The sequence below is a fragment of the Coffea arabica genome, chromosome 6e (genome assembly GCF_036785885.1).
Source record: "Coffea arabica cultivar ET-39 chromosome 6e, Coffea Arabica ET-39 HiFi, whole genome shotgun sequence".
Taxonomy (NCBI): Eukaryota; Viridiplantae; Streptophyta; class Magnoliopsida; order Gentianales; family Rubiaceae; genus Coffea; species Coffea arabica.
In genome coordinates this window covers 4648479-4672343 of record NC_092321.1, presented here as the reverse complement: position 1 = coordinate 4672343, position 23865 = coordinate 4648479, and the positions used below count along the sequence as shown (strand labels likewise).

The following is a 23865-nucleotide window of genomic DNA, read 5'->3' as shown; positions in this document are numbered from 1 at the left end:
TTGCTGGTTTAGTTTGCTTATAAGATGGGAATAGTGTGGATTCCAACCCCCAAAATATAGCTGGAAAAGAAAGCACTGTGCACTCTTCTTCCTCTACAGTCTGCCCACTTCTCTCTGAAACTTTTCTCCTGTCTCATTGACACAGCTCCTGCCCACTTCTCTCTGAAACTCCTCATTGTTTGTTTCTTTAGAAAGGAAAAATAACTACTAGTACATGCACAAAGTTGCAATATATGCACACAAAAGCATGGGGAAGAGAAGTAAATCATGATGCTTAAGTCTCACCTTCCAAAACCTTTACTTCAATCCAACTCTACAGAAAGTCTCACAAGCTTTCTCCCATCCTTGGCTTTTCCTCTTCCTCTTTGTAATCTACTGATTCTACCAAACTATCATAAACAATCCATTGAAAAGATAAAACCACCCAACCGAATCCTTTCATTCATTGTTTTCCCTCCATCAAAAATCCCAATAAAAATCCGGTCTTTTTATCTCTAATTCAAACACACGGAAAAATGACAGAAATACTTCAATCCCCACCACAACATTTGCCTTCATCTTCAAGCACCATTACATTTGTATCATCACCACCTACAGATAATGATGGCTTAGACCAACATACGCATCTTAAAAATGACACCACCCTTATTAACAACAGTCCTATCATTTCTTCTCCTGTAGCAGTATACAGGGGAGATACAGAAGAAATACAAGAAGGAGAAGAGGAAGAAGAAGAAAGGGAGGAAGTTGGTATTGGTGGTGTGAGTAGTAGGAGCGTTGAGTTCAGAAAAGAGAGGAAAAAGAGGGAGAGAGAAGAAGGAGATCAGCTGTCTCTATTGGCCGTGTTAGTTACCGTGTTTAGGAAATCTTTGGTGGCTTGTAGGAGCGAAGAGGGTGGTGGAGTTGAAGAACGGCTATCTTCCTCTTCTGCCATGGAGATTAGCTGGCCTACAAATGTGAGACATGTTGCTCATGTTACCTTTGATCGCTTCGATGGTTTTCTTGGTCTTCCGGTTGAGTTTGAACCTGAGGTTCCCAGGAGGCCTCCTAGTGCCAGGTCTTTTCCATTTCAGTAATTTTCCCCTTTTCAGGAGCAAAAAAAACTTTTTTTGGGGCATTAATTCATTCTCTGTTAGTGATTGTAAAAAGTCATTGTAACTGATTGCCGAGATCATATCATTAGGGAAAGAAAACCTTGAACTCTGAGCGTATGACATGAAAAAAGTTTTAGTTCAATCAGCTGGAATCATTTAGGGACTTTAAAAACTTTGCTCATGTTGATGAGATCATGAACTTCGTACTTGGAAAGTTTTTCTAAGTTGACTTCTGAACTATAGAAAGATGAAGCACTCTCAATTTGCCTTAGTGTTGTTTGTATACTTTGTTGGAAAAGGGTGCAGGAAGAAAATTTTATCGTAATTGTTTAATGTAGTTATTGTTCTGTCTTCTCAGAGTTAAGTAAAAACAAGTTTCGGGAATCTGGATTTTCATGATGAACTTGTCACTTAACAGTTCTGACTTCTGTAATTTAAGCATGCTAATTTTCTGGAGCAAACAGGGTCCCTTCAAAGATGACTGTTGGGTTAGAATGAAGTTGTTTAGGATCACTAGATTTCAAATTTTGGCGATAGTATCAGCCCTCATAAATTCATTATCATCATCTATCATGAAAATTGTGGCCTTAATATGCCCCCTTCATGATGCTGCTTTATGAACTGATGTCCATTCCCTGGTCCTTTTATCGTCAGGATAACTTATTAGCCAGTACAGGTTCAAAGAAAGATAGTATTACATAGGTAACACAGGAAAAGACAAAAATAAAACTATTACACAATTGTGCCCTGCAACACCCATTTGAAGGACTTTTGGTTACGGTTTAGCTTTATGATCCCTTGTGTGTGGTACCTGAAGACTGGAAAGCCTTCTTGTGATCAGTGAGGATTTACCATTATCATGCTATCCATATATTACCTCTGTGACAATTTTAGATGATTATTCAAATATTGTATCAGAATGGGTCAATAGCAGATGAGATTCTTGTAGCACCAAGGTATACATTGTAGTACTGATTCTCAGTATTATGCTTCCACAGCACGAGAGTTTTCGGGGTTTCAACTGAGTCTATGCAGCTTTCTTTTGACTCTAGAGGGAATAGCGTGCCTACTATACTTCTGATGATGCAAAGACGGCTTTATGCCCATGGTGGACTGCAGGTACATATTTGATTAGACACTTCAAAGCCATTTTTTGCTGTTTTTCTATTATCTCATGCTTGGAGTGGGAGGTCTTGGTGGATTTGTTAAAAATCAAACCGCGTGTCTTTCCAATTACAGCAAAATTCAACTTTTTGCAGGCAGAAGGAATCTTCAGGATTAACGCTGAGAATGGCCAAGAAGAGTATGTTAGGGAACAATTGAACAGTGGAGTAGTGCCAGAGAATGTTGACATACATTGTTTAGCAGGTCTAATCAAGGTACTGCTCTGCAACATGAATGCAGAAATACCTTTTCTTTACCTAATTTACCACCTTAGGCTTGATAGAGACCAGAATTGCAACCAAGGCTCTCAACTCTACCAAATAACCCGTATCCATGGTAATGAAAGAGTATCTCTTATAGCATTCGGTATGACCACTAGTGCATCGCATCATGATGAACAAACAAGTATTGGAATCCTTTTTTTTCTTTTCTTTCAAGTGGCTGGTTTACCGTTGTCTATAATTATATAGTTTTTCTTTCAACTGATAGACCAAAAGTAACTAACCTTCTTCAAACTATTAGTGATGAGCTAGAACAATGTTTCTGTCTAGTGTATTCTATTTTTCCTGACCAATTGGGTTGGGCTTCTTTTATGTACAATAAATTATATAGATTTTGAAAGCTCCCTCTTTCAGCTTTAGCTGAAATTATCTCGCAATAATTTGAGGTTCTGGTGCCTTCTGGAATTGGCTGGAGATAGTACTGCATTTTTTTGGCTTTTCTGATAACTATTCTGTTTTAATCTGAAGTGCCAATGCTGTAGGCTTGGTTCAGAGAACTTCCGGCTGGGTTGTTGGATTCTCTCCCGCCAGAGCAGGTCATGCAGGCACAATCGGAAGAAGAATGTTCACAGCTTGTGAGGGCTCTTCCATCTACTGAAGCAGCTCTATTGGACTGGGCCATAAATTTGATGGCGGACGTTGCTCAACTGGAACATCTAAACAAAATGAATGCACGCAATATTGCTATGGTTTTTGCACCAAATATGACTCAGGTGAGCACCTAATTCTAGCTAGTCCTGATACTTGCTAAAATCACATCTACGTCATGCTTTCACCTATCAAGGAAAAATGATTAAAAGAACATATGAGATATAGAAAAAACTAAAAGAAATCATCTTCTCGAGTTCCTTTTCAGTACTAATTCTACTAGTTACAGATGGCAGATCCTTTGACAGCATTGATGTATGCTGTGCAAGTAATGAATTTTCTGAAGACTCTAATAGTCAAAACCTTAAAGGAAAGAGAAGACGCTATCCTAGAATATGTTCATGCACCTGAGTTGGAGCCCTCTGACGAAAATGGACATCATGGTGCATCACAATCAATCATTTGGGAAGAAGTTGAAGAGACCCAAGAGGACCAACTGTTAGTAGCCAAAGAGCCACTTTCAAATACCACGGAGCATTCTTATCAGGATGAGTCGAATGTCTCCAATGCACCAGATGCTTTTGTAATTTCTACTGAGAATGACCCTCCTGGTGAAAAGGAAAACGTTGTCAAGTATTTCCCTGGTGAAATTCTAAATAATGCTGCAGCATCAAAGGATGGAATCAAAGGAAATAACAGTAAAGTTGCAAGTGGAAGATATCAATCAAAAAGCAGGAGGACAAAAACTGGGCAGTCAAGTAATTCTGGCCTAAAGAGGACAGCAAAAAAGCTCATGGAGCAGCCAGTCATTCAAACAACTAGGAATGCAGAAAAGAACAAGGAGGTTAGTATCATTAGCCGCATAAATTCACAAACAGAACGGGTCGAAGCCTGGCGGTGAACTTCAGTTATTTGTGTCAATGGGGAGATCGAGAGGCAAGGAAGTGCTTTTAGACTCGAAGGACAGAGTCATCTTTATTTTCACTTTGATTTGGGGTTGTTGCTTAGGTTCCGTGGAATGTTGTATTTGTTTCTTGGTAGAGTCTTGTACTTTGTCTCTCTGGAAATGCAGCTGCTCTTCAGTAGCGCATGCTGACATACTGGAACTTCTATGCCTCAATGCCTATCGCTATCGAACTTTTCCAGTTCATGTAATGAATCTGTGTACTCCCATTAGGTTCAGGCTTTGAGAAAATTAGCTGGTTATGTAACTTATTTTCTCCATTATTGTTTCCATTGTAAGTATAGTGAGTGATCAACTTTGAGTTTGCATCTTCTCCTTCCTCACCTCTTGTATTCTATTTACTGATAAAATTCATGTATAAAAATGGAATATTCTATCATCACTTTGGCGACCGGCAACTTGATGTTTCTCAACAGGGGAAACGTTATTCATGGCTTGTTGGCTATCAAAAGATAATGGAGTAATTTGTAGATTTCTTCTCTTTTTTTTTTTTTACCAAACGATAAAAGATTTTGTAGATTTCTTCTATTGAGTAACAATTTTTTCTTTTTGTTTCCTTTTTGTGCTGACAAATTTCGTGTAAACGAAGCAATCTTTTAGACAATAGTAGTGGTAACATGTCTTCATTGTATTTTTCCGGTCCATAAAAAGAGGCCCAAGGGCATATGCATGCCTACTGCTCTCAGAAATATCGAAAATCTCTACCGCCAACCTAGAAAAAGCCCAAAACAGCAGTCCTAAGTTGATCTCAGAAACAGCTCTCATTGGCCCAATGTCATGAGGCCCATTCCTGGGAGAAGATCTCAAGGCCGGAACAATCGTTCTTGGTTTCCTCGACGACAAGTGCGTTCCTATGGTGAATTACTGCTTAGGAAACGACGACGTCCAAGCATAAAACCTTTTCTGCTACATCGGCTTACTGTGTGATCTAATTAGGGTTTCGAATTGGGAACTGTTCATGCATTGCTCAATAGTTCTCACTTAAATACTTTCTCGCATCATCTCTACGTCGTAAATCGACCTCCAGAATGAAACTTCAGTGCTTGGGCAAACAATTGTTCAATTCTTCTGCGAATTTGCCCCGAATTCAACTCTCATCTCCAATGCACGATCCAGCAACTCTCTTTTTATCAATTTTTTTTCGATGTTGTTTCAAAATTAATCTCGTACGAGATTTGATAGAATCTTGAAAATTTTTTGATCTCCTGTTAAAATGATTGTTGTTCAGGGAGGCTCATCTATGGTATATAATACCCAGTGAAGTGCAATCCCAATCATTATTAAATCAGTACGCCGAAATTCTATCCCCATGCGAGAAAGAAATAGTTTTCGAAATGCGCGACGAGGAGCTCAGAAAAAGAGCTCTGCTGGCTCGTGCTTTGGTTCGGACTACCATTGCCAGATGTACGTAGCTTTGATCATTCTTTTTTTCTGTTGTTTAGCTGGACATTCTTTCTTTTCATCCTTTTTCATCTGTTAGTTTTATATTTAGGTGGCAAAGATTTTATGTTATAGCTTGAATGATTTGGTTTTTGTACTAGATCAGATAAATTCTCATGTTAGTCCACGATCGTTGAAGTTTATTAAGAACGTACATGGGAAACCAGAGGTTTGTTATGATTCCTTCTCTGTGTGAGTGTACACGGTGCTAGTTTCAGTGTATGTGTTGTTGTTAAAGTCGAATTGCCATTAAAAGCTTTTCTGGAAAATGTTATGTTGTTAGGTGGATTGGCAACACTGCGAACAATGGCGTCCACTGCCACTGCATTTCAACATCTCACACACTTCGTCTTTGATAGCCTGCGGAGTCACAGTCGACTCTCCTGTTAGGATTCTCGGTCTCAATTAATAGATTGTGCTTGTCTGAGGTTTTAAAATTTTGCATCCTTGTGCTGTTGTTTTTTGTTTAAGTTCATTTGAATTCACTTGCCACTTCAGATTGGTATTGATGTGGAAAAGAAGAATCGAAGACTGAAGCATAATGTCATGTCCTTTGCTCAACGATATTTTTCAAAACATGAAGTTCAAGTGTTGTCTGCTATTTCAGATCCCCAACTTCAGCTGCAGGAGTTTATAAAATTGTGGACTCTCAAGGTCAGATAGTTATGAACTGTTGAACCTGAATGATTCATATCCCACCTGCTGCTACTTGATTGAAGTTGGAGATTTATGGGGCACATAAGTACTTTTTTTCCCAGTTGCCTAAATAAACTCAAATAAGCTTGTGCCTACTTATTTCTGAAGGTCAAATATTTTCCAGGAAGCATATGTCAAAGCATTGGGACGAGGCTTTTCAGATGCTCCATTCAAGACTTTCACAATTCGAATTAGGTCTGCTACTAAAGGAAGCTTTGCAGGAAATTCCAATTTTGAGGTATGCCAGAAATATTGAAATCGTTTGGACTTTTTTATGGACAGCCAGAGCCTTAGACTGCTTTTTCACATAGTGACATTTTGCAATTAAAGTTATCCAACCAGTTGCCGTCTGTGTAACCATAGCCTGATAATAAGTCTTGCCTTTGAGAACAGAGATCAAACTATGGCTGGAACACACATTTTTAGTAGCATGTGTTAAATCATTACTTTTCTCTCTTTCTAATTTCCACAGAAGCTGAGCTGAAATATAAGCACATGCATGACGACATTATTGATATTAAATAAAAAAAAATTGTGGAACTCCCTCATCTGATGCCAATGGCATGCACAACTCCATCAACCAGTCATTAAACCGCTTCCCTTCTGTTGATTGGAACCACTATAAATATTTTGCATGGTACTTAAGCTAATCGACCAATTTGACTTGGTAAGAAGGAAATATTGAGGTTCAAGTTTACTTCTGAATCTAAAGAAACAAAAAATAGACAGTTTGTGCTCCATTTTTCTGAAAAAAAAAAATAACAGGAAGGATGAATTTTGAGGGGAGGCTGGTGAAAAGCTGAAGATGCTCAACTAGATGTAGATTCCCTGATTTTTATCTTTTATCATACACGTCTGCAACTTAATTGTGAGTACCTCAGGTTCTCCATTCCTTGATACCTCAACTAAAAACTACTTTCCTATGCGTCTGGTTGTAGCTAGGATTTAGGACTTATTTGTTACAAATTATGTTGAGCTAATTACTGTATATGTCCCTCATTGTCAGATGTATTGCTTCATTCACTAATTACATTTTGCTTCTAGGCTTCTGAAATAGTGGTGGATTCTTTTGATGACTCCATGGACCTTACAAGTGATTGGAAGTTTGTACTCATGGATTTGGCTGGTTCTCATTATGCTGCCATTTGTACCAAAAAGGATTCTTCCATTCAAGGTGTGAATGTCTTCCTACAGTTTTGATTCGTTATAAACACAAAGTGAATTGATCCATTTAAGTGTAATTCACCTTTTAGGCATACAGATTACTCCTACGAAACTGACAGTATGGAAGACAATTCCCTTCGTTCACGATGAATGCGTTTCAGGAACAGCAGCAGTTGTGATTATTAGTGGCTAAGTTGAGATTCTCATTTTGATGATGCGAGATATCATTTTGGTGGTAACTTGACAGAGTGGATGTTATGCACCACATTGTGTGACAGCAATTTAATTTTTGGATAGAAAGGATCAACACTTAGTCCAGTCCCGCCTTTACCAGGGACTTCCAGTTTCATCAAAAGATGGGAACAGTGATGCATAAAGCCATAAATCTATATTCTTTCCTAACCACGGAGATAATCTTGACTTGTAGGCAATTAAGGTTAGCAATTCTTTAGCTTCTTTCTGTGTCTATTGTGATTGTATTGTTCATGGAATCTATTATGGTTCAAAAATTCTGAGTTCTTTTGCCTTCACCATGATGGTGTAAACATCTTTATTTGGAATTTCCCTGTAAAAGAACCTCATTTTCCACATCAGTTTAAGTTGCAAAACAACACCGTAAACCTAACAAGCTTATTTGTATCCATTCTGTGGTTAACCTGTTCTCAACTCCAGAAAGGTGGTTCTTCTGTTGTGGTTGACATAAAATCCTGCACTATGCAATGTACAACCATTGAAACCTGATGTACCTTTAATGAATCACAGATACAACATGGCATACCAATAAAACTTTTTGCAATCAATCACCCTATGCAGAAGCATCATATTCGATTGTGCATTTATCCAAATCTCCTGATAAACCTTCAACAACTGCCACATCAGCCATTGGTGGATGCTCCAAAAACACGTAAAATCGCAGTCACAAAATAACTTGTTCCTTAAACTAATTCATCAACGTAGTTCTTCAGAAAATAACTTCTGCAGCCACATTGTGCTTCAAAGTAGTCAAGGCCAATCCGAGGGCTCATTCTTTTTGACCTTAAGGCTCAATCTCTTTGACCTCAAGGCAAAATTCTCTTTTTCCTTTAGGTGTGATGAAATCATGTCCTCCTCTGATAAGCCATCTTACTCCGATTTCTGGTCTTACCAGTAGTCATTACAGGAACAAGCTCCACCTCTAAAATGATGGAAACGAGTAGCATCCCTTACCACAAACTGACGGTCCACAATTTTGCTTACCATCTTAATGAACAAGTGACAGTCACCACACATCCTCAAGTTTTTTATCACAAGAATGTCAACCCCGATTTCAGTATTCAGTAATGCAAATGCAATTGCCAACCTTTCACTGTGCACTCCCACACCACTTGAAAGTTCCCTATCCGATTTCTCATCATTATATTTTTTTGTCCCATCAAGTTCCTTAATAAGATCTTGTAACTTGCTCAACATTGAATGTATTTCATCTGACTGAGAATGACTTCTATCCCCAGCCACAAAGAGGTGAATCTTCCCTTTGAACTCAATATAGCTACAGCCCGGATCTTTTTTAAGTTTCCGTTCTCTCATCATCAATCGGATTCTCAAGACACCAGAAAGATTCTCAGCCTCAGTGTACATGTTAGACAGTAGCACATAATAACCAATGTTCGTTGGTTCAAGTTTGACAACTTCATGGAAAGCTAATTCTGCTAAGTCGACATTCTTATGAATCTTGCAAGCGCCAAGAAGGGCACCCCATACAGCTCCATCGGGTTCCACAGGCATTGAGTCAATAAGTTTACGAGCATCCTCGAGTCGACCTGCCCGACCTAAAAGATCCACAACACAAGAGTAATGCTCTATACTAGGCTTGACACCATAATCCCTCTGCATTGCAGCAAAATAACCCAGGCCCTTGTTGGTCAATCCAGCATGACTACAGGCAGACAACACAGTCACAAACACTGGTCCATCCGGCTGAATGCCGGTCCTAATCATCTCATCAAAAAGCTCCACGGAAATATCTCCCTGCCCATGCATGCCATAACCACCAATAATAGCTGTCCAAGATACTAAACTTTTCTCATGCATTTCATCAAAAATGGCACGAGCTCTGACTAAATTACCACATCTAGCATGCATGTTAATCAGTGCATTCTTCAAAAAAAGATTAAATCCAAGTCCCAAGTTCCATATCTTTTGCTCAACTTCCTGACCAATTCTCCGAGCGCCGAGGTTAGCACAAGATGATAAAACCCCAACAAACGTGACAGCATTGGGGCTTATACCTGATGATTCCATCTCATAATAAAGATCCAAAGCATGGGTACCAAGCCCATTTTGTGCATATCCAGATATCATTGCATTCCAAGTGATCAAACCCTTCCCAGGAATGTCACCAAACAGCTTTCTAGCAAGTTGTATTGACTCACATTTGACGTACATTGAAAGTAAACAATTCTCAGCAGCCAAGTCATTGTCAAAACCGCTCTTCAAACTCAAACAATGTAGAGACATTCCCAAGCTCATATGCAGCGGATTGGTGCACCCTGAGGCCAATCCTACCATTGTGACTGCATTAACCGAGACACCCATTCGTCTCATCTCACAAAACAACGAGACCCCATTTAAAAGATTTGAATTCTGAACGTACCCAGCAATCAAAGCATTGTAACAGACAGTCAGCTTCTTACACAGTGGATTTTCGTCGAACACCTTATAAGCGTCTTCACTTAGAAGGCATTTTGCGTACATAGAAATCAATGCGGTTAGGACAAAGGGTTCACACAAGCACCCGGTCTTGGTGACGTGAGAGTGAAGTTGTGTGCCGGTGATGGGAATCGAGAGTGCGGCGCAGGACTTGAGTGTGAAGGGGAAGGTGAAAGCATTTGGGGCGGCCCCGGAACGGAGCATTTTGCGATAGACAGTGAGGCTTTGTTGGTACTGGCCTTGTTTGGAAAGCTCTCTTAGTCGAGTGTTCCATGGAACTGGGATGGTTGTTGCCTGCGTGGTGGTGGTTTTGGGAGCTTCACACCGATGCAAGACTAGTCTGCTTTTATTTTGGAAAGGCCGCAGTAGCCTGATCATTAAATCATGTTATGAGCTCGATCCACCCAGACTCGCGGAGTAAGCACTAACGGCATTTCCGCCGTTGGCTTCATTTTATTTTATTTTATTTTTTCTTTAAACCCGGATTTTCCCCTCGCCCCCATTGACTCTAATAATATATTATATGGCATTTATTTTTCAAAAATAATGTGTAAAATCTACTTGGTATTAATTAAAAGGTACTACTACCTGTGATGAAAACCGAAGTAAAAGTTAGCAAAATCTACTTGATTTAATCAAATTTTCTTGACTCGAACATTAGCCATGAAACTTAACTATGCATGGTTTTCATTACTAATTACTAGCATGAGGATTGTCTTGAACTTGGGGTTCCTAAGTTCTCTCTTTTCTTTCTTTCTTAGTAATCTGAAAGGTTTCTCTTTTTCCAAGTTTCATATACATCTATCTATCGTCACTTAATCAACAGGCATTAGCATTTGACCGCAAAAAAAAAAAATCAACAGGTATTAGCAGAACCCATTAGGAGTACTTGCGAAAAAAGGACTAGTATATTTGGAGCCTTGTCATTTGTTATCTGAAGAGGTTTTATTGTATCACACTTCAGAAGGTGGGTTCCTCTAATATGGTACGAGTGAGATACATTTTTAAATTGACAAAAACAAAAAAAAAGAGATACAATTTTAAATTATAACTCTTATATAGGAAACGTCTGACTCGTAATTATGCGTTTGCTTGTACTACTGCTCATGTATTTGGAAATTCAAGGTATCCTAGCGTGTTTGGATTGTCAATTTTCTCCAAAAATAATTCATATTTTTCATAAATACATTTATAAATTATTTTTTATTTTACATATATCAAATCATTACGAAATATTTTTCTCTAAAGATTAAGAAAAAAGCAATCCAAACGTTCTCGACAGTTGTGAAATTCTTATTACACCTGATATAAATTAACATAATTTTGATGTAAATTTTGAATTTATAACTTGCAACTACGTTTGTGTAAAATTCACGGTTATATTGAAATAGTACAATTTTATATCTAGTGTTATTAAATTCACACAACTTGTTCGACTAACTCTTTTTTTTTTTTTGGCGCATTCAAACTAAACTTGGGAGGCCCCAAACCCTACATTTGGTTGGTATAATTGGAAAAAGGTTGAGATTCAAGTCCAAAATAAGCAATCTCTCAGCTACATTATGTATAGGAAAACTCATGATATGAGATTAGCAATTTTGTTAGAAGATATTCATCAATTAAGATTGTTGTTTCAAATGTGTTTCTTTGTCTAATTAGTAAGGAATTTGTAATAGAATATGCCTTTCAAGAGGAGGAATTTTTGCTTCTTCAATGTTTCCAAGCACGCTAATTGTATAGCTCTAGCGAGAATTTGCTTACAACAATACAAGTTTGGTAATTTATAAAAATCACTTATCATTTCAAAAAAAAAAACATTAACTGTAATTTTTTTGTGCCTTTTTTTTTTTCTTTTTGAGAAGAGAGGAGGGGAGAGGAGGGGGGGGGGGGGGGGTTTGGTGCTGGACGCTGCCTTGAACAGTCGTCTAAAGCTAGCAGTACAGGAAGGTCGAAAGCTTACAACGGTGCGCCCGCGGGCTATCCAAACATAGCCAGTCTGGATAAACGAACAGATTACACGTATCGTTACGTTATTCGCTTTTGATTCCTAAAGGATAAAAGTATCAGAACAGAAGAAGAAAGAACTTTTTTTCCTTCTTTCTTTCTTCGCTTCTTTTGCTCTCCTCGTCTGAAGAGTACCATGGAAGCTACAGCATCTGTGTCGACCGTTGCTTCGCGCCATTTGTCGACCGCACTTCCACTCTCCAAGACTACCCACCTTTCGAATTCCAAATTTCTCAGAAGATCCACACAACCCTGCTCTTCCTCTTCGTTTATCGGCTCTACACATTCTCTTTCCTTCGCTTCAAGAAATCCATTCACTGTAATGACTGCTTACATTGATACTGCTATCACTCAACTAACCCTATCGTAATCTTAGTACATCTGTTTATTTAATGTAACTTTCATTGGGCATTTAACTGTAGAGAGAATTATGGGGAGTGATCCATTCCAGTTCCATGAATGCTGCTGTTACTGGAACAAGAAAAATGGCGGGCGGTGGACTTATTATTAGGGCTGAGATGTTTGGGCAGCTGACTAGTGGACTTGAAACAGCTTGGAATAAGCTCAAAGGGGAAGGTTCTTCTCTGTTTCTCTCCTTAACATGTAAATGTAATAGTATTTTCATGCCAATTTTTGATTGTTACTTTCCAAATTGAAATTTGTTTTCTGTGAACAAATAATTTGTGTTTGTAATTCCATGTTCTACCTCTGCTGTCAAAGTCCATGGTCATAATTTTTGGCGGCCAACTGAACATGATTGTGAATTGGATCTACAAAATACAGAAAATAGCCAACAGATTTACTATTCTTGTCATTGAGAACTTATTCATGTTATCTAGGATAATACCTTGCCATCTAAAATGAAGAATGTCATAAAAAATGGCCATCTGTATTGAAGCTGCATAAAGTTTAAATTGAGCCTTTCATTTGCCTTTCCGAAACTTCTTCTGCTTGCTCCTGCCAAGAAGCTGATATTTTTTCCACTTATTTTCTGTGTCAGAGGTCTTGACCAAGGAAAACATTGCTGAACCTATGAGAGACATTAGGAGAGCTCTTTTAGAAGCAGATGTAAGTGACTTCTTGTTCACCTATATTCCTCGTGGGGGTTGTTTGGTGAATCCAAATGATATTTTTTTTCACTTTGGCAGGTTAGCCTTCCTGTTGTGAGAAGGTTTGTTCAAGCCGTCAGTGATCAAGCTGTTGGCACTGGTGTAATCCGTGGAGTAAGGCCAGATCAACAATTGGTTAAGGTACAACTTTGGTGATGAAAGGACCCTACTATGCAAGTTAAAAAATGACTTTCACTTGCCAAGCATATCTTCACGTTGGATATTTTCGGTATGTAGTTTTTCAAAATAAGAGTGCAGTTCAAAAAATTCTTGTTGAAGATCATAACTTGCAGTGGTTGATTCTGTATTTTATTTATTTAAGTTTGAGGGTTTGCTTTATCACTGCTGAATTTCTCTTGGCAATCATCTGCTTCCACAGAATTCTTTCTGTGCTGTCCTTTTATCATTCTATTGTCCTTTCGACTTTCAAAATTCCTACCTGGGGTGTTTCCATTTTCAGTTTTCTTGCAAGTATTTGTTACTTGTATTGGACTATAGCCACTTCTGCCCCTAAAATAATTTGGTTGTCATGTCAACTCAAGGATGTAGACCAAATTCAAATACGCGTGGATGATTGGAATAAAAATACTTGTCTGCTATGGTGCTTCTCTTTGGTTATTTTTTTCCCTTTTTGGCTGTACATCCATGTGTAAGTAATTACTTGTCAATGCAGATTGTGAATGATGAGCTAGTAAAACTTATGGGAGGAGAGGTTTCTGAGCTAGTGTTTGCAAAAACTGGGCCAACTGTAATTTTATTGGCTGGTCTACAAGGTGTTGGAAAGACAACTGTTAGTGCAAAGTTAGCTTTATATCTCAAAAAGCAGGTACTCTCTCTGTCTCTCTCTCTCTCGTCTCTGCATTAGGTAGATTTACATGGACTTGATGAAGCTATGGTTTCATAAAGTGCAGGGAAAGAGTTGCATGCTTATCGCTGGAGATGTGTACAGGCCTGCTGCAATAGACCAACTTGTCATTTTAGGTGAACAGGTATCAAATTTTTTACCTAGTCATGACAAATCTTACTTAGGTTTCCCTTCTTTTTAAATTTTTATGCCAAAAATAATCTTAAGTTGCACTTCAAAAACCTTGCTACTTACTCTGTTTCCTAATTGTAAGTCTCCCAGTTGTTAAGTTCCTTATTACACAGTGCCTAGAAATTCTCCACTCCTTGATATGTTTACATAAAATACTTCCTATGGGTTGATATGTTTGTAGCACCATAAGAGCAAAACCAGGGCCAAACCATATCTGTTACTTGCTGTCAATGAGTAAAAAAGCAACATATTATGAGGAGCATTATTTGGATACAATTATTGATTTAACTTGACTATTAGCTCAGGTTTCAATTTGGAGTTTGCTAGTAATGTAACTGTTAATAGAGTTAGAAAATTTACAATTCAAAGAGTTATGCCCAGTCTTTCTTTATTAGTATAAACTAGAATTTGATCTTTAATTTCATACATAAGAGGGCCTAGAAAGATATGTCATTCATCAAGGTTCTTTCATGTTTCACAGTGATCCCTTGCATGTTGTTGGTAAATGGGTGAAATGCATTTCCCAATGTCATTTTTCCCCCCTGTCTGCAACACAATATTTTATGCTTCCGACTGATTTCACCTCATTTGCAAACTCTTTAAAATTTGGAATAGGTTGGCGTGCCTGTTTATTCAGCAGGAACTGAGATCAAACCTGCTGAGATAGCACGAAAAGGTTTAGAAGAGGCCAGAAAGAAGAATGTCAATGTGGTTATTATGGATACAGCTGGAAGGTTTCAGGTAATAATCTACGCTACAAAGAATTTGAAGATTATTTTACTGTCTATGAATTAGGATGTCTTAAGATTTCTCTTTCATCAGATAGATAAAGTGATGATGGATGAATTGAAAGAAGTGAAACGGGTATTAAATCCTACAGAAGTCTTACTTGTTGTAGATGCAATGACTGGCCAAGAAGCTGCAGGTATTTGTACTTGTATCTGTTAAAATTCTTAACATCTGTAATAACTTTGAGGGTATTCATTGTCATTTTCTTACTAGGTAGATTAAAGTAACCTTTCACCTCTTTGATTTCAATGTGAAATGTACATTGCTTGTTATCGGAGCTAAGTTGCTTCTTGTGGTTGATTACAAGAATGCCTGTCCTAAGAATGTCTAATGATAAATGTAGACAATAAAAGATAAAGCTTTCGCATTGATAACGCTGATCCCTTTAGCATCACTAAGAGCAAAAGAATTGTTTTTCCCTTTCCAATACGCTTAGCAATCTGCTGTACCACATCAGGTTGCTGTTCTAGTCATTTACTTGATTGTCCTCTGGTCATCTCAACTATGTGGCTTTGTACAAGATGCCCTTTCTCATGGTTCATGTTCAGCAATGCAGAACCATGACCTGTATATCCGAGTTTGGTACATTTGCATAATATTCACGCATCTTGTCAGTTCAAGAAATGTAATATGCATTTTGTCTTGCTATGAGAAAAACACGTGCCTTTTTTTTCTTTTTCCTTTTTTTTATGAGTGCAAGAATCTTTTAAAAAAAGTATGGCTTCAACAGAGTGAATCTCTTAGTTATATCATCTCAAATATTTTTTTTCTTGAAAAAAAAACAATCTGATATTTTTTTCGTTTAGCAAAAAGATGTTTGGAACCATGGATTATTGAAACTTAGTAACTAATGCAATTATCTGCTAGTTAGTGTGCATTCATGTCTATTTGGAATTATAGATGTATAAGTATAATTTACAAATTTAATGTGGAAAATGAGATTCCTTTTGGATATTTTGAGAGTTATTTCTCACTGTAGTTTTTTGCAATAACTATAGCTTTGGTCACAACTTTCAATCTTGAAATTGGAATCACTGGTGCCATTTTAACTAAACTGGATGGAGATTCCAGAGGCGGAGCAGCTTTGAGTGTGAAAGAGGTACTGCCTTTTATAGGAGTGACCTTATGTTTATGATGTTTCCCCTGGCTTTCCCATTCCTCATTTTAAAGAAGTAAAGTTGGAATTTCCTCAAACTACTTTGCCCAGATATTAAGAGTGCATTTTCATGATTTCTTTTTCGAATAAATAGTGCAGCCATTCGTGGTTTTTCTTTATAGGATGAATTAAAAACATTGTAATAGAATGTCATTTTGCTTCAACATCTTCTACAGCATGAAAATTGTGATATGACATTCTGCTTTTGATTACCATCAACCCTTTGAGGCCTAATATTTTAGGTCATTATAGTTGGAATGGGATGAATTTGTAATATAGTAACAAATGGTTTTTGACGTATGAAGTCTTCAAAAGATTAGTCAGTGCACCTTTTCCCAACAAATTAAAAAAGGATAAATCACCTAAAACTTTAATTATTCTTGATAATGAAAAGAAATTGGTGGCATATAATACTTAAACAAATCACAGGTATCTGGAAAGCCAATCAAGCTTGTTGGAAGAGGGGAGAGGATCGAGGATCTTGAGCCTTTCTATCCTGACCGTATGGCAGGACGTATCTTAGGAATGGGGGATGTTCTATCATTTGTCGAGAAGGCTCAAGAAGTTGTGAGTGCAACTAATTTGCTTCTACTTAATTGCTCCTTTTATCCTGTGGAATCGCAAGATCATTTATGCCTTTTTTCCAACACTCAACAGATGCGCCAAGAAGATGCTGAAGAATTGCAGAAGAAGATCATGAGTGCTAAATTTGATTTCAATGACTTCCTGAAGCAAACCCGTGCAGTTGCACAGATGGGTTCCATGTCTCGTGTAATTGGAATGATACCTGGCATGGGGAAGGTATAAATTCTTCTTCTTCTTGTAGTTTGCTTGTTTAAAAATATAATCATGTTCTTTTTGTTTTCCGTAAGTGTAGAGAAATTTAGATAGCTCATGTTTCCAGAGTTGTGGATCAACAAGTTGAAATTTTGGATACTTAATTTAGTTTGGTTAAGTGCTTCTGATGAATGGATATTTCATTGATGGACAAACAGGTTACACCAGCACAAATTCGAGAGGCAGAGAAGAATTTGAAGATAATGGAGGCAATGATTGAAGCAATGACCCCAGGTCTAATCAAGTCTTGTTGGGAATCTCTACAATCTTGTGAAGCAATCTTATACTTGATTCTTTCGTCTTTCCTCTGATTCCTACCAATTAGCATGTCTTCACCTTTCTATCACATATTTTCAACTTCTTATTTACTTGTTCAAAGTAGGACATTAACAATTTATTCATATATAGTGACTCTGATACATTACATGGTAAAAATTGGCTTTTTCTTTGAGGGCTCATGTGTTCCTTGGTTACAATTGTATGTACTTAAGAGAACGTTTTAGGTTTATTGCTATGTGAACTAGGAAGACAGATTCTTCTTTTGTCTAACCCGGCTTCAGAATGTCTTTTTGAATGTGTTCTGATTCAGTGCACACACTCTTTCTTTCTTGCATGATCAAAATGAGTTCTGTTTTTACTTTCTTTTTTAGTAATTAGTCATAATTTTAGAATAAACATAGGATGCTTTATACATATTCCCTTTTGTCAGCTAAGCTAACCTGATAACTTGCAGAGGAAAGGGAGAAACCAGAACTGTTGGCAGAATCACCTGCAAGGAGGAAACGGGTTGCACAAGATTCCGGAAAAACAGAGCAACAGGTATATGGAGTCCTGTGGTGGTTCATCGACAGCCCAAAACAAAACTTTTATTATCTTTTCTCTGCAGGTATGCAGCATCATTGCCTAATATAGTTTTGGGTAAAACTTTTAGGTGAGTCAACTTGTTGCTCAACTTTTCCAAATGCGTGTACGTATGAAGAATCTCATGGGCGTAATGGAAGGTGGATCTATTCCTGCATTGAGCAATCTTGAGGAGGCAATGAAAGCTGAACAGAAGGTGCATATGTATCTGTCTCATTTGCATGTGCCATCTCTTCATGTACAAACTTCTCAGAAGAGCTGGAATAGACAAAACAAGTTAATTCATGCATCATTCAAACTCTACTCCTGCTTTATCCTGAACTTGATTTTTTATTCATAGTCTAGCTTGATCCTACTCTAACTGGAACCGAGCATCTCCCATTTCGTTGTTTGTTGCGAGAACCCAATATTCTATTCAGATTCTCCAATGTGGTTCAAGAAAAAACTTTTGTATCATACTAGCATCTATCTGGTCACATCCTATCTGAATATTAAGTGTTTTTCCATTAAACATTTATGTTGATCGATGCTCTACAGTTGTCACCAAAGTTGCATCACTGTTTTATTCTCGGAATGCATCAAAGCTAACATGTAATGTAGCTGCTGATTCATTGACAACTCCATTCTTTTGTTAATGAACCTAACACGTTTGGAACTCTGTTTCTGTGCCTTTCTTACATCAGGCTCCTCCTGGTACTGCTAGGAGGAAGAGAAGATCAGAGTCAAGGAGACAGTTTGCTGACTCAGCATCATCAAGACCAGGCCCTCGAGGTTTTGGAGCCAAGAAGTGAGAGCCAATTTTTCAAACCAATTACAGTGGCAAGGTGCCTGCCATTGGGCAGTTGGACCAGTTAACATATTCCATCTGTGTTCTCCAGTTGACACCAGAAGGCAGAGGTTTAGAAAATTTTCCTTTGAAAGAGAAAGCTTACTGCCTCTTTTTATTTTTTTGGGAGGCAGGGGGGTCGTCGAACGGGGAAGGCTGGGGGGGCAGCAGAGATTAGTTGTTTCGGGTGAAAGTGCTTATGACATGACTTATCTCTGCGGCCTTTCGGAGACGCAGTAATTTTGTTTGATATACTTGCACGAACGGAAGGCCTAGATTTGTGTTTCATGACTTTGATGTACAAATATTCTTCATGCGTCGTGACGTCTCCCAATAAATTTTACTTATCCCTATATGATACCGGCTATATATATAAATAGATTAAAGAGCTAACTAAGGAAACTGAGGTAGAGGAACAAAATTACTTTCTTGTGGATGCTTATTTGATAAAATAAAATTAAGGGAAAAATCGATAGTTAATGATTATCATGATACTTCAGTGTGTAGCTTTCTTTCAATCCAAACAGAATTTAAAGTAACCATTACTACTTAACTTCCTCACGCTTTTCTTGCTCCTTTCTTCTTGGGTCTAAGGAACAATATCTATGTGGCAAAGAAAAGTCCATGGATTTAAATATTGTCAGACGAATCATGGAAATATAAGAAAGCAAAAACATCAAGACAACCAACGTATATATATATATATATATACATGGCTGACCATAGCATTTTTATGAAATCCCATTTTGCGTTAAAAAAGTGGAGGGCCAAAAAAAAAAAAAAGGAAGAAAAAGAATCGGCACAGCAGAGCAGGAGTAGTGATCGAGGGTGATTTGGGAAATTGGAGGTCCAAGGTTGATAAGCAGCACCTGTTTTGTCGGGGCAGTTGAAAGCAAGAACGGTGAAGTGGCAGTTTTTTTATTTTTATTTTTTATTTTTTATTATTGGGTTTGGTGAAGCGGTAGTTGAGATCCTTTTTCACGATAGCATTTGTAGGACTACTGACAAGTGTTTGGCCAATTTATCTTTGCTTCCAATTCTGGAAATCCAAATGCTATCAGCCTAGCTCTCTTCCTTCCCCATTCTCCTTCCCATTAACGATCAAGAGTCAAGACAAGCTACAAGAGGAGGAAATATAGAGAAAGACTGGAAGCAAATAGTAGTATATTATTTGTTTCCCGAATCAACAAATATACTGTAATCCTGACAGAAAATGGCAAGCCCTGGAGACGCATTTCCGGCTGCTGACGCTGAAAAGGAGTTAAACCCAGGAGAAAACAAGAACTTCGAGGTCGATCCCGTCTCCTCAGAAGTTGCTACCTCTTTGCAGATTAAGGTAATGTTTCCGAAATCCAAGCCTGCAGTGCAGATGTCAGTTTCCTGACTTTAGAATGCAGATATGATGGTTTGAGCGAGTCCAAAGTAGTTTTTGTGGAATCATGTACACAAGCTGCTCTCAATATTAGTTGATTGCTTTGTTTTTGGTGCATTTGATTGTTGCTGTTTAACTTACTTACAATGCTGCAATGTTGTCAGGAACAAATTGAAGCAGCAGAGAAAAAGGAAAATGAGAAGAAAGATGCATTGGATACAATTAAATCAGCTATCCTTGTTTCAGGAATTGTTGTAGCTCTGGCTGGAGCTGTGTTCGCCATAGTCAAAAAGTTAAAAGAGAAATGATACTAAATGTTCCATGAATATCTTGGACAAAATTTTTGTTCTTATTCTTCTTTGGCTATTGTTGTCAATTTTTGTTTTATTTTGAAAATACCCTTTTTTCTTCTTTGCTATTCTCTTTGTAAGATTAAGCAAATTTTGTTTTGTTTCTGGTGTTCTTTGGTGGAACCATTATTGTTTCCTTTCTAACAGTTCTTTGGGGTTGAGATGACAACGCCTGATTACCCAAGAGTTGCTTATAACATTTGACTCGAAGAAATAACAATCCATGTTTAATGTCTCATGTTCAGACTTTTCTCTTATCTGAAAAGATTTCCTATTTATTACTGTAATTAATAGTAGTAGTTTTACAACTCGCGAAACCTATGCAAGCAAAGTGTAGCATCCTATTTACTTTTAACATTAATTATATAGTAAATCTTACGGTGTATACACTATCACGATTGGATATACGATATATACGCAGAATTTGAATTTTAAATTCAAATTCAGATTATGTATTATGCATATCTATATCTATATCTATATAAATTTGAGAAGGGATTTTTAGCAACAAGCCTCCACGCATCTTTCCACTACCAATTCCATTTTTCTAGCATTTCACATTTAATTTAATTTATAAAATATATTCCTCTCAACTTCCACATCTACTCTTCACATTTGAAATTATTGGTTACCTTTTAAAATCATTTCATTTCAAATTGTTGGTTAATGTGCATGGTATCCTATTTGAACTTCAACCCATCACGTTTCCGATTGTCTTGCGGTATTTATGATTCTACAACAATTAAAACTTCTATAAGACCATAAGAAAAGATAACAAATATAACATCTTTTCATGCTTTCTTATTAATTTAAATAAGTAAGATTATTTACACTCCATTTTTGTTATTCACACTTCAATAATCATTTTGGTTATATAATTTTCATTAATTATACTATATGATAAAACAAATAGTGGAATTGTAAATAATAAAAAATGGAGTGCAAATAATATTTTCTTAAGTAAGAAGTGGCTTCCATGCCTTTCTAATTTAAAAAAGTAGTGACCCCACTTATATAGGAATTTGGTTTGAAGTTTATTAGTGGGAGGGTAAATAAAAAGAAAGCATTGCCAAACTTAGTAAAAGTAAAAAAGTAAATGACAATATTTTATCTTTTAACTTAGTAATCCTAAGTAAAAGGGTAAAATTAAATAAAAAATATTCATGAAATAATGTCATGGATTTAAAAAATCAAGAATGGTACCATTCGTGAAATCCAAATTATGAAATCACTAAATAAAAAACAAAGTACTACTAGCCTTTTAACGTGGAAATTTTTTTTTGAAATATTCATTTTTGATAAAAAAAAAATAATGATAATAACAACACCAATTTTACCAAAAATTTTTAAAAAAGTAACATTATAGTTTAAGATAAAGATATAGAACATTCAACCCTAAAATACTACTTAATTTGTATATATCTGGCCCAAATTTGACATTAGATTTGAATAAGAGTGCAAAACCCAAACACTAAGGATAACTTTTGATATCATTAATTATTTATGTATTCTTATTGCTGTCTTCATATGTAAATATGTATTTGCTATGTTAAATATGTATATATATTGATTGTAGTACTTGAGGATATTATAGATATTATCAGTTTTTCATTCCCATTATTAAATACTAATAATTGCAACCATTGTAATCAATTTTCAAATTTATATTTTCATTATGATAGGTAAAGTTAAATACATTAGGTTGCAGGAATATGAATTTAGAGGTTAGGTATAGGGGGGGAGAGAAGGAAGAAAATGGTGAGAAGTTGAAAAGTGGCAGGAAAGGTTGAAAAAGAAATATGGATTACAAGGATGGGCAGAGAAGGGAGAGAAGAATAAGGGGGATTGCAGGAATATGATCGAGATGCCAAAAAAATAATAATAGAGAGAGTGGTACCATGATAGAAGATATGAAAGTTGTAGAAGACATATGATACTAGGTATCGGATAAGGGAAGAGAGAAATGATGGTGATTTTTAATAATTTTGAGAATTCTAAAAACACATATTAAGAGATTTTTTTTTAAAATATACGTTAAAGTTTATGAAAAATGCTAATCTAAATGCATTCAACAATTATAGGGGCACAAGATAGGAGAAAGATTTTTTTTCTAAAAATGGAAGAAAATAAATTGGTTATAATTTATTTTTTTATATTATAAGTATTGATATATGAGTATAACATAATATGTTTTATCGGATATTGATAAATTGATTTTTTTTAAGAAAACTCTTCTCACCTTACCACCCAACCTAACCCTCTCCTTAAATGCGTTAACAATTCTTTTATCATGTAAATCATTATAGATTATTTTTTTTTTCAAAATATTAAGCATCACTTCTTTAAAATTTTTAGTATATATATATTTATTATTCTGTACCATAATATATAAATATATACAATATTATTTTGATTTGAAATATAATCCCGTGCATAGCACGGGTCAAAACACCACTGTTAGTATATGAAGATTAATCTTTAATTATATAGGTCTCGCGAGTTGTTAGTTGCATTGTGGAAGAAAACATGAAATGATATCATTCTTATTGACTAATCTATCATATTCTTATCAATATATAAAGAGAATGTGTGGATTATATTATCTCGACATGAGATTAAGCATTTCCATTGGTAATCACAATTACTAGCTGAAAAAATTATCAAATACAGCCGCACTTTCAGAAACCTTATTAGTGTTCTAATAAGAATCCATCATATATATTGAGCGAATTATTTCTCGGATTTGTTCTCCGATGATCATGAATCAAAGCCTCCCAAACAAGCCTAAAGAATTTCCAAAGTGCGAAGGTCATTATAAAACGTCGGCGTTTGCTTCCACCAGAGTAGTACTAACGTATTATTTTAGGGATAATTACAGAAACCTCCCCTGAGGTTTCTGACAATTTCACTGACCTCCCCTGAGGTTTCCACAATTACACTAACCTCCCTTGAGGTTTCTGATTTTGTAACAAAATCAGCCCATGACCACAAAAGTAAACATAAAAAAGTGTTTTCAGGAAAGAGAGGAAATTTTGTTCCCATAAATGCCCTTAAGGTAGGTGTACAAGTTATATTAGTGAATTAATGAAAACTAATAAAAATCAGAAATAAATAAGAAAAAGTGAGGGGATGGGTATGGGAATCATAAAATTTTACTTATGGATATAAACAATTGGGTAACGCAACCGACCCAATTAACCCATCTACCACCACTCAGGTCATTTCACAAATACATTCATCAGACAAAGCTTTCCTCTTGTCACAAAAATTCAAAGCAATGTGGTACATGTTCACAAGCAAGCAGGTTAAAATCCCGCCTGCATAATAACGTTGAAACCCGCAAGCGGGATTCTGTGTTTTTTCTATTTCAAGGTTAGCTCGCATGCGGGTTAATGTTATATTTGAGCGCGAGAAGAAAAAATTGGTAATTAGCCTCTTTGGGTATT

General features: G+C 36.6%; 5 protein-coding genes across 6 annotated transcripts; 4 read left to right on the top strand and 1 right to left on the bottom strand.

The window, feature by feature from the left end:
• Nucleotides 1–5: 5 nt before the first annotated feature.
• On the top strand, nt 6–4470 carry LOC113694766 (rho GTPase-activating protein 1). The gene is made up of 5 exons (XM_027213630.2): nt 6–1057; nt 2093–2213; nt 2354–2473; nt 3022–3252; nt 3417–4470. Exons 1-5 carry the CDS (start codon nt 516–518, stop codon nt 4026–4028), a joined length of 1626 nt encoding a protein of 541 aa, XP_027069431.1. The 5' UTR covers nt 6–515; the 3' UTR covers nt 4029–4470.
• A 449-nt stretch (nt 4471–4919) lies between these two features.
• Nucleotides 4920–7921, top strand: LOC113697457 (uncharacterized). Its single transcript, XM_027217071.2, has 8 exons — nt 4920–5196; nt 5320–5495; nt 5633–5700; nt 5815–5916; nt 6030–6185; nt 6352–6465; nt 7272–7401; nt 7481–7921. Exons 1-8 carry the CDS (start codon nt 5120–5122, stop codon nt 7582–7584), a joined length of 927 nt encoding a protein of 308 aa, XP_027072872.1. The 5' UTR covers nt 4920–5119; the 3' UTR covers nt 7585–7921.
• Nucleotides 7922–8111: 190 nt separating this feature from the next.
• Nucleotides 8112–10560, bottom strand: LOC113697456 (putative pentatricopeptide repeat-containing protein At3g11460, mitochondrial). The gene has a single exon (XM_027217070.2). The coding sequence runs from the start codon at nt 10455–10457 to the stop codon at nt 8532–8534; it is 1926 nt and encodes a 641-aa protein (XP_027072871.1). The 5' UTR covers nt 10458–10560; the 3' UTR covers nt 8112–8531.
• Nucleotides 10561–12095: 1535 nt separating this feature from the next.
• On the top strand, nt 12096–19050 carry LOC113696288 (signal recognition particle subunit SRP54, chloroplastic). 2 transcript variants are annotated; one of them, XM_027215721.2, is made up of 15 exons: nt 12113–12402; nt 12506–12659; nt 13084–13151; nt 13232–13333; nt 13866–14018; nt 14104–14181; nt 14844–14969; nt 15051–15153; nt 16016–16116; nt 16603–16740; nt 16831–16974; nt 17169–17244; nt 17744–17829; nt 17942–18067; nt 18555–19050. In XM_027215721.2, the coding sequence occupies exons 1-15, from the start codon at nt 12220–12222 to the stop codon at nt 18660–18662; spliced, it is 1746 nt and encodes a 581-aa protein (XP_027071522.1). In that variant the 5' UTR covers nt 12113–12219; the 3' UTR covers nt 18663–19050. The 2 variants fall into 2 exon arrangements, with proteins under 2 accessions (XP_027071523.1, XP_027071522.1); XM_027215722.2 differs by lacking the exon at nt 18555–19050 and having other exon boundaries at nt 12096–12402; nt 17897–18022.
• A 629-nt stretch (nt 19051–19679) lies between these two features.
• LOC140010004 (uncharacterized) lies at nt 19680–20657 on the top strand. Its single transcript, XM_072056370.1, has 2 exons — nt 19680–20033; nt 20234–20657. The coding sequence occupies exons 1-2, from the start codon at nt 19911–19913 to the stop codon at nt 20375–20377; spliced, it is 267 nt and encodes an 88-aa protein (XP_071912471.1). The 5' UTR covers nt 19680–19910; the 3' UTR covers nt 20378–20657.
• Nucleotides 20658–23865: the final 3208 nt, after the last annotated feature.

Bases quoted from the DNA above. Each gene is read 5' to 3' on its own strand.
- LOC113694766 (XM_027213630.2), top strand. From the start codon at position 516: ATGACAGAAATACTTCAATCCCCACCACAACATTTGCCTTCATCTTCA. The intron at 2,214-2,353 runs GTACATATTTGA...AACTTTTTGCAG, and splicing joins ATGCCCATGGTGGACTGCAG to GCAGAAGGAATCTTCAGGAT. The intron at 3,253-3,416 runs GTGAGCACCTAA...TACTAGTTACAG, and splicing joins TTGCACCAAATATGACTCAG to ATGGCAGATCCTTTGACAGC.
- LOC113697457 (XM_027217071.2), top strand. From the start codon at position 5,120: ATGAAACTTCAGTGCTTGGGCAAACAATTGTTCAATTCTTCTGCGAAT. The intron at 5,701-5,814 runs GTTTGTTATGAT...TTATGTTGTTAG, and splicing joins ACGTACATGGGAAACCAGAG to GTGGATTGGCAACACTGCGA. The intron at 6,186-6,351 runs GTCAGATAGTTA...AATATTTTCCAG, and splicing joins TAAAATTGTGGACTCTCAAG to GAAGCATATGTCAAAGCATT.
- LOC113697456 (XM_027217070.2), bottom strand. From the start codon at position 10,457: ATGATCAGGCTACTGCGGCCTTTCCAAAATAAAAGCAGACTAGTCTTG.
- LOC113696288 (XM_027215721.2), top strand. From the start codon at position 12,220: ATGGAAGCTACAGCATCTGTGTCGACCGTTGCTTCGCGCCATTTGTCG. The intron at 16,741-16,830 runs GTGAGTGCAACT...AACACTCAACAG, and splicing joins TCGAGAAGGCTCAAGAAGTT to ATGCGCCAAGAAGATGCTGA. The intron at 17,245-17,743 runs GTCTAATCAAGT...GATAACTTGCAG, and splicing joins GATTGAAGCAATGACCCCAG to AGGAAAGGGAGAAACCAGAA.
- LOC140010004 (XM_072056370.1), top strand. From the start codon at position 19,911: ATGGCAAGCCCTGGAGACGCATTTCCGGCTGCTGACGCTGAAAAGGAG. The intron at 20,034-20,233 runs GTAATGTTTCCG...CAATGTTGTCAG, and splicing joins CTACCTCTTTGCAGATTAAG to GAACAAATTGAAGCAGCAGA.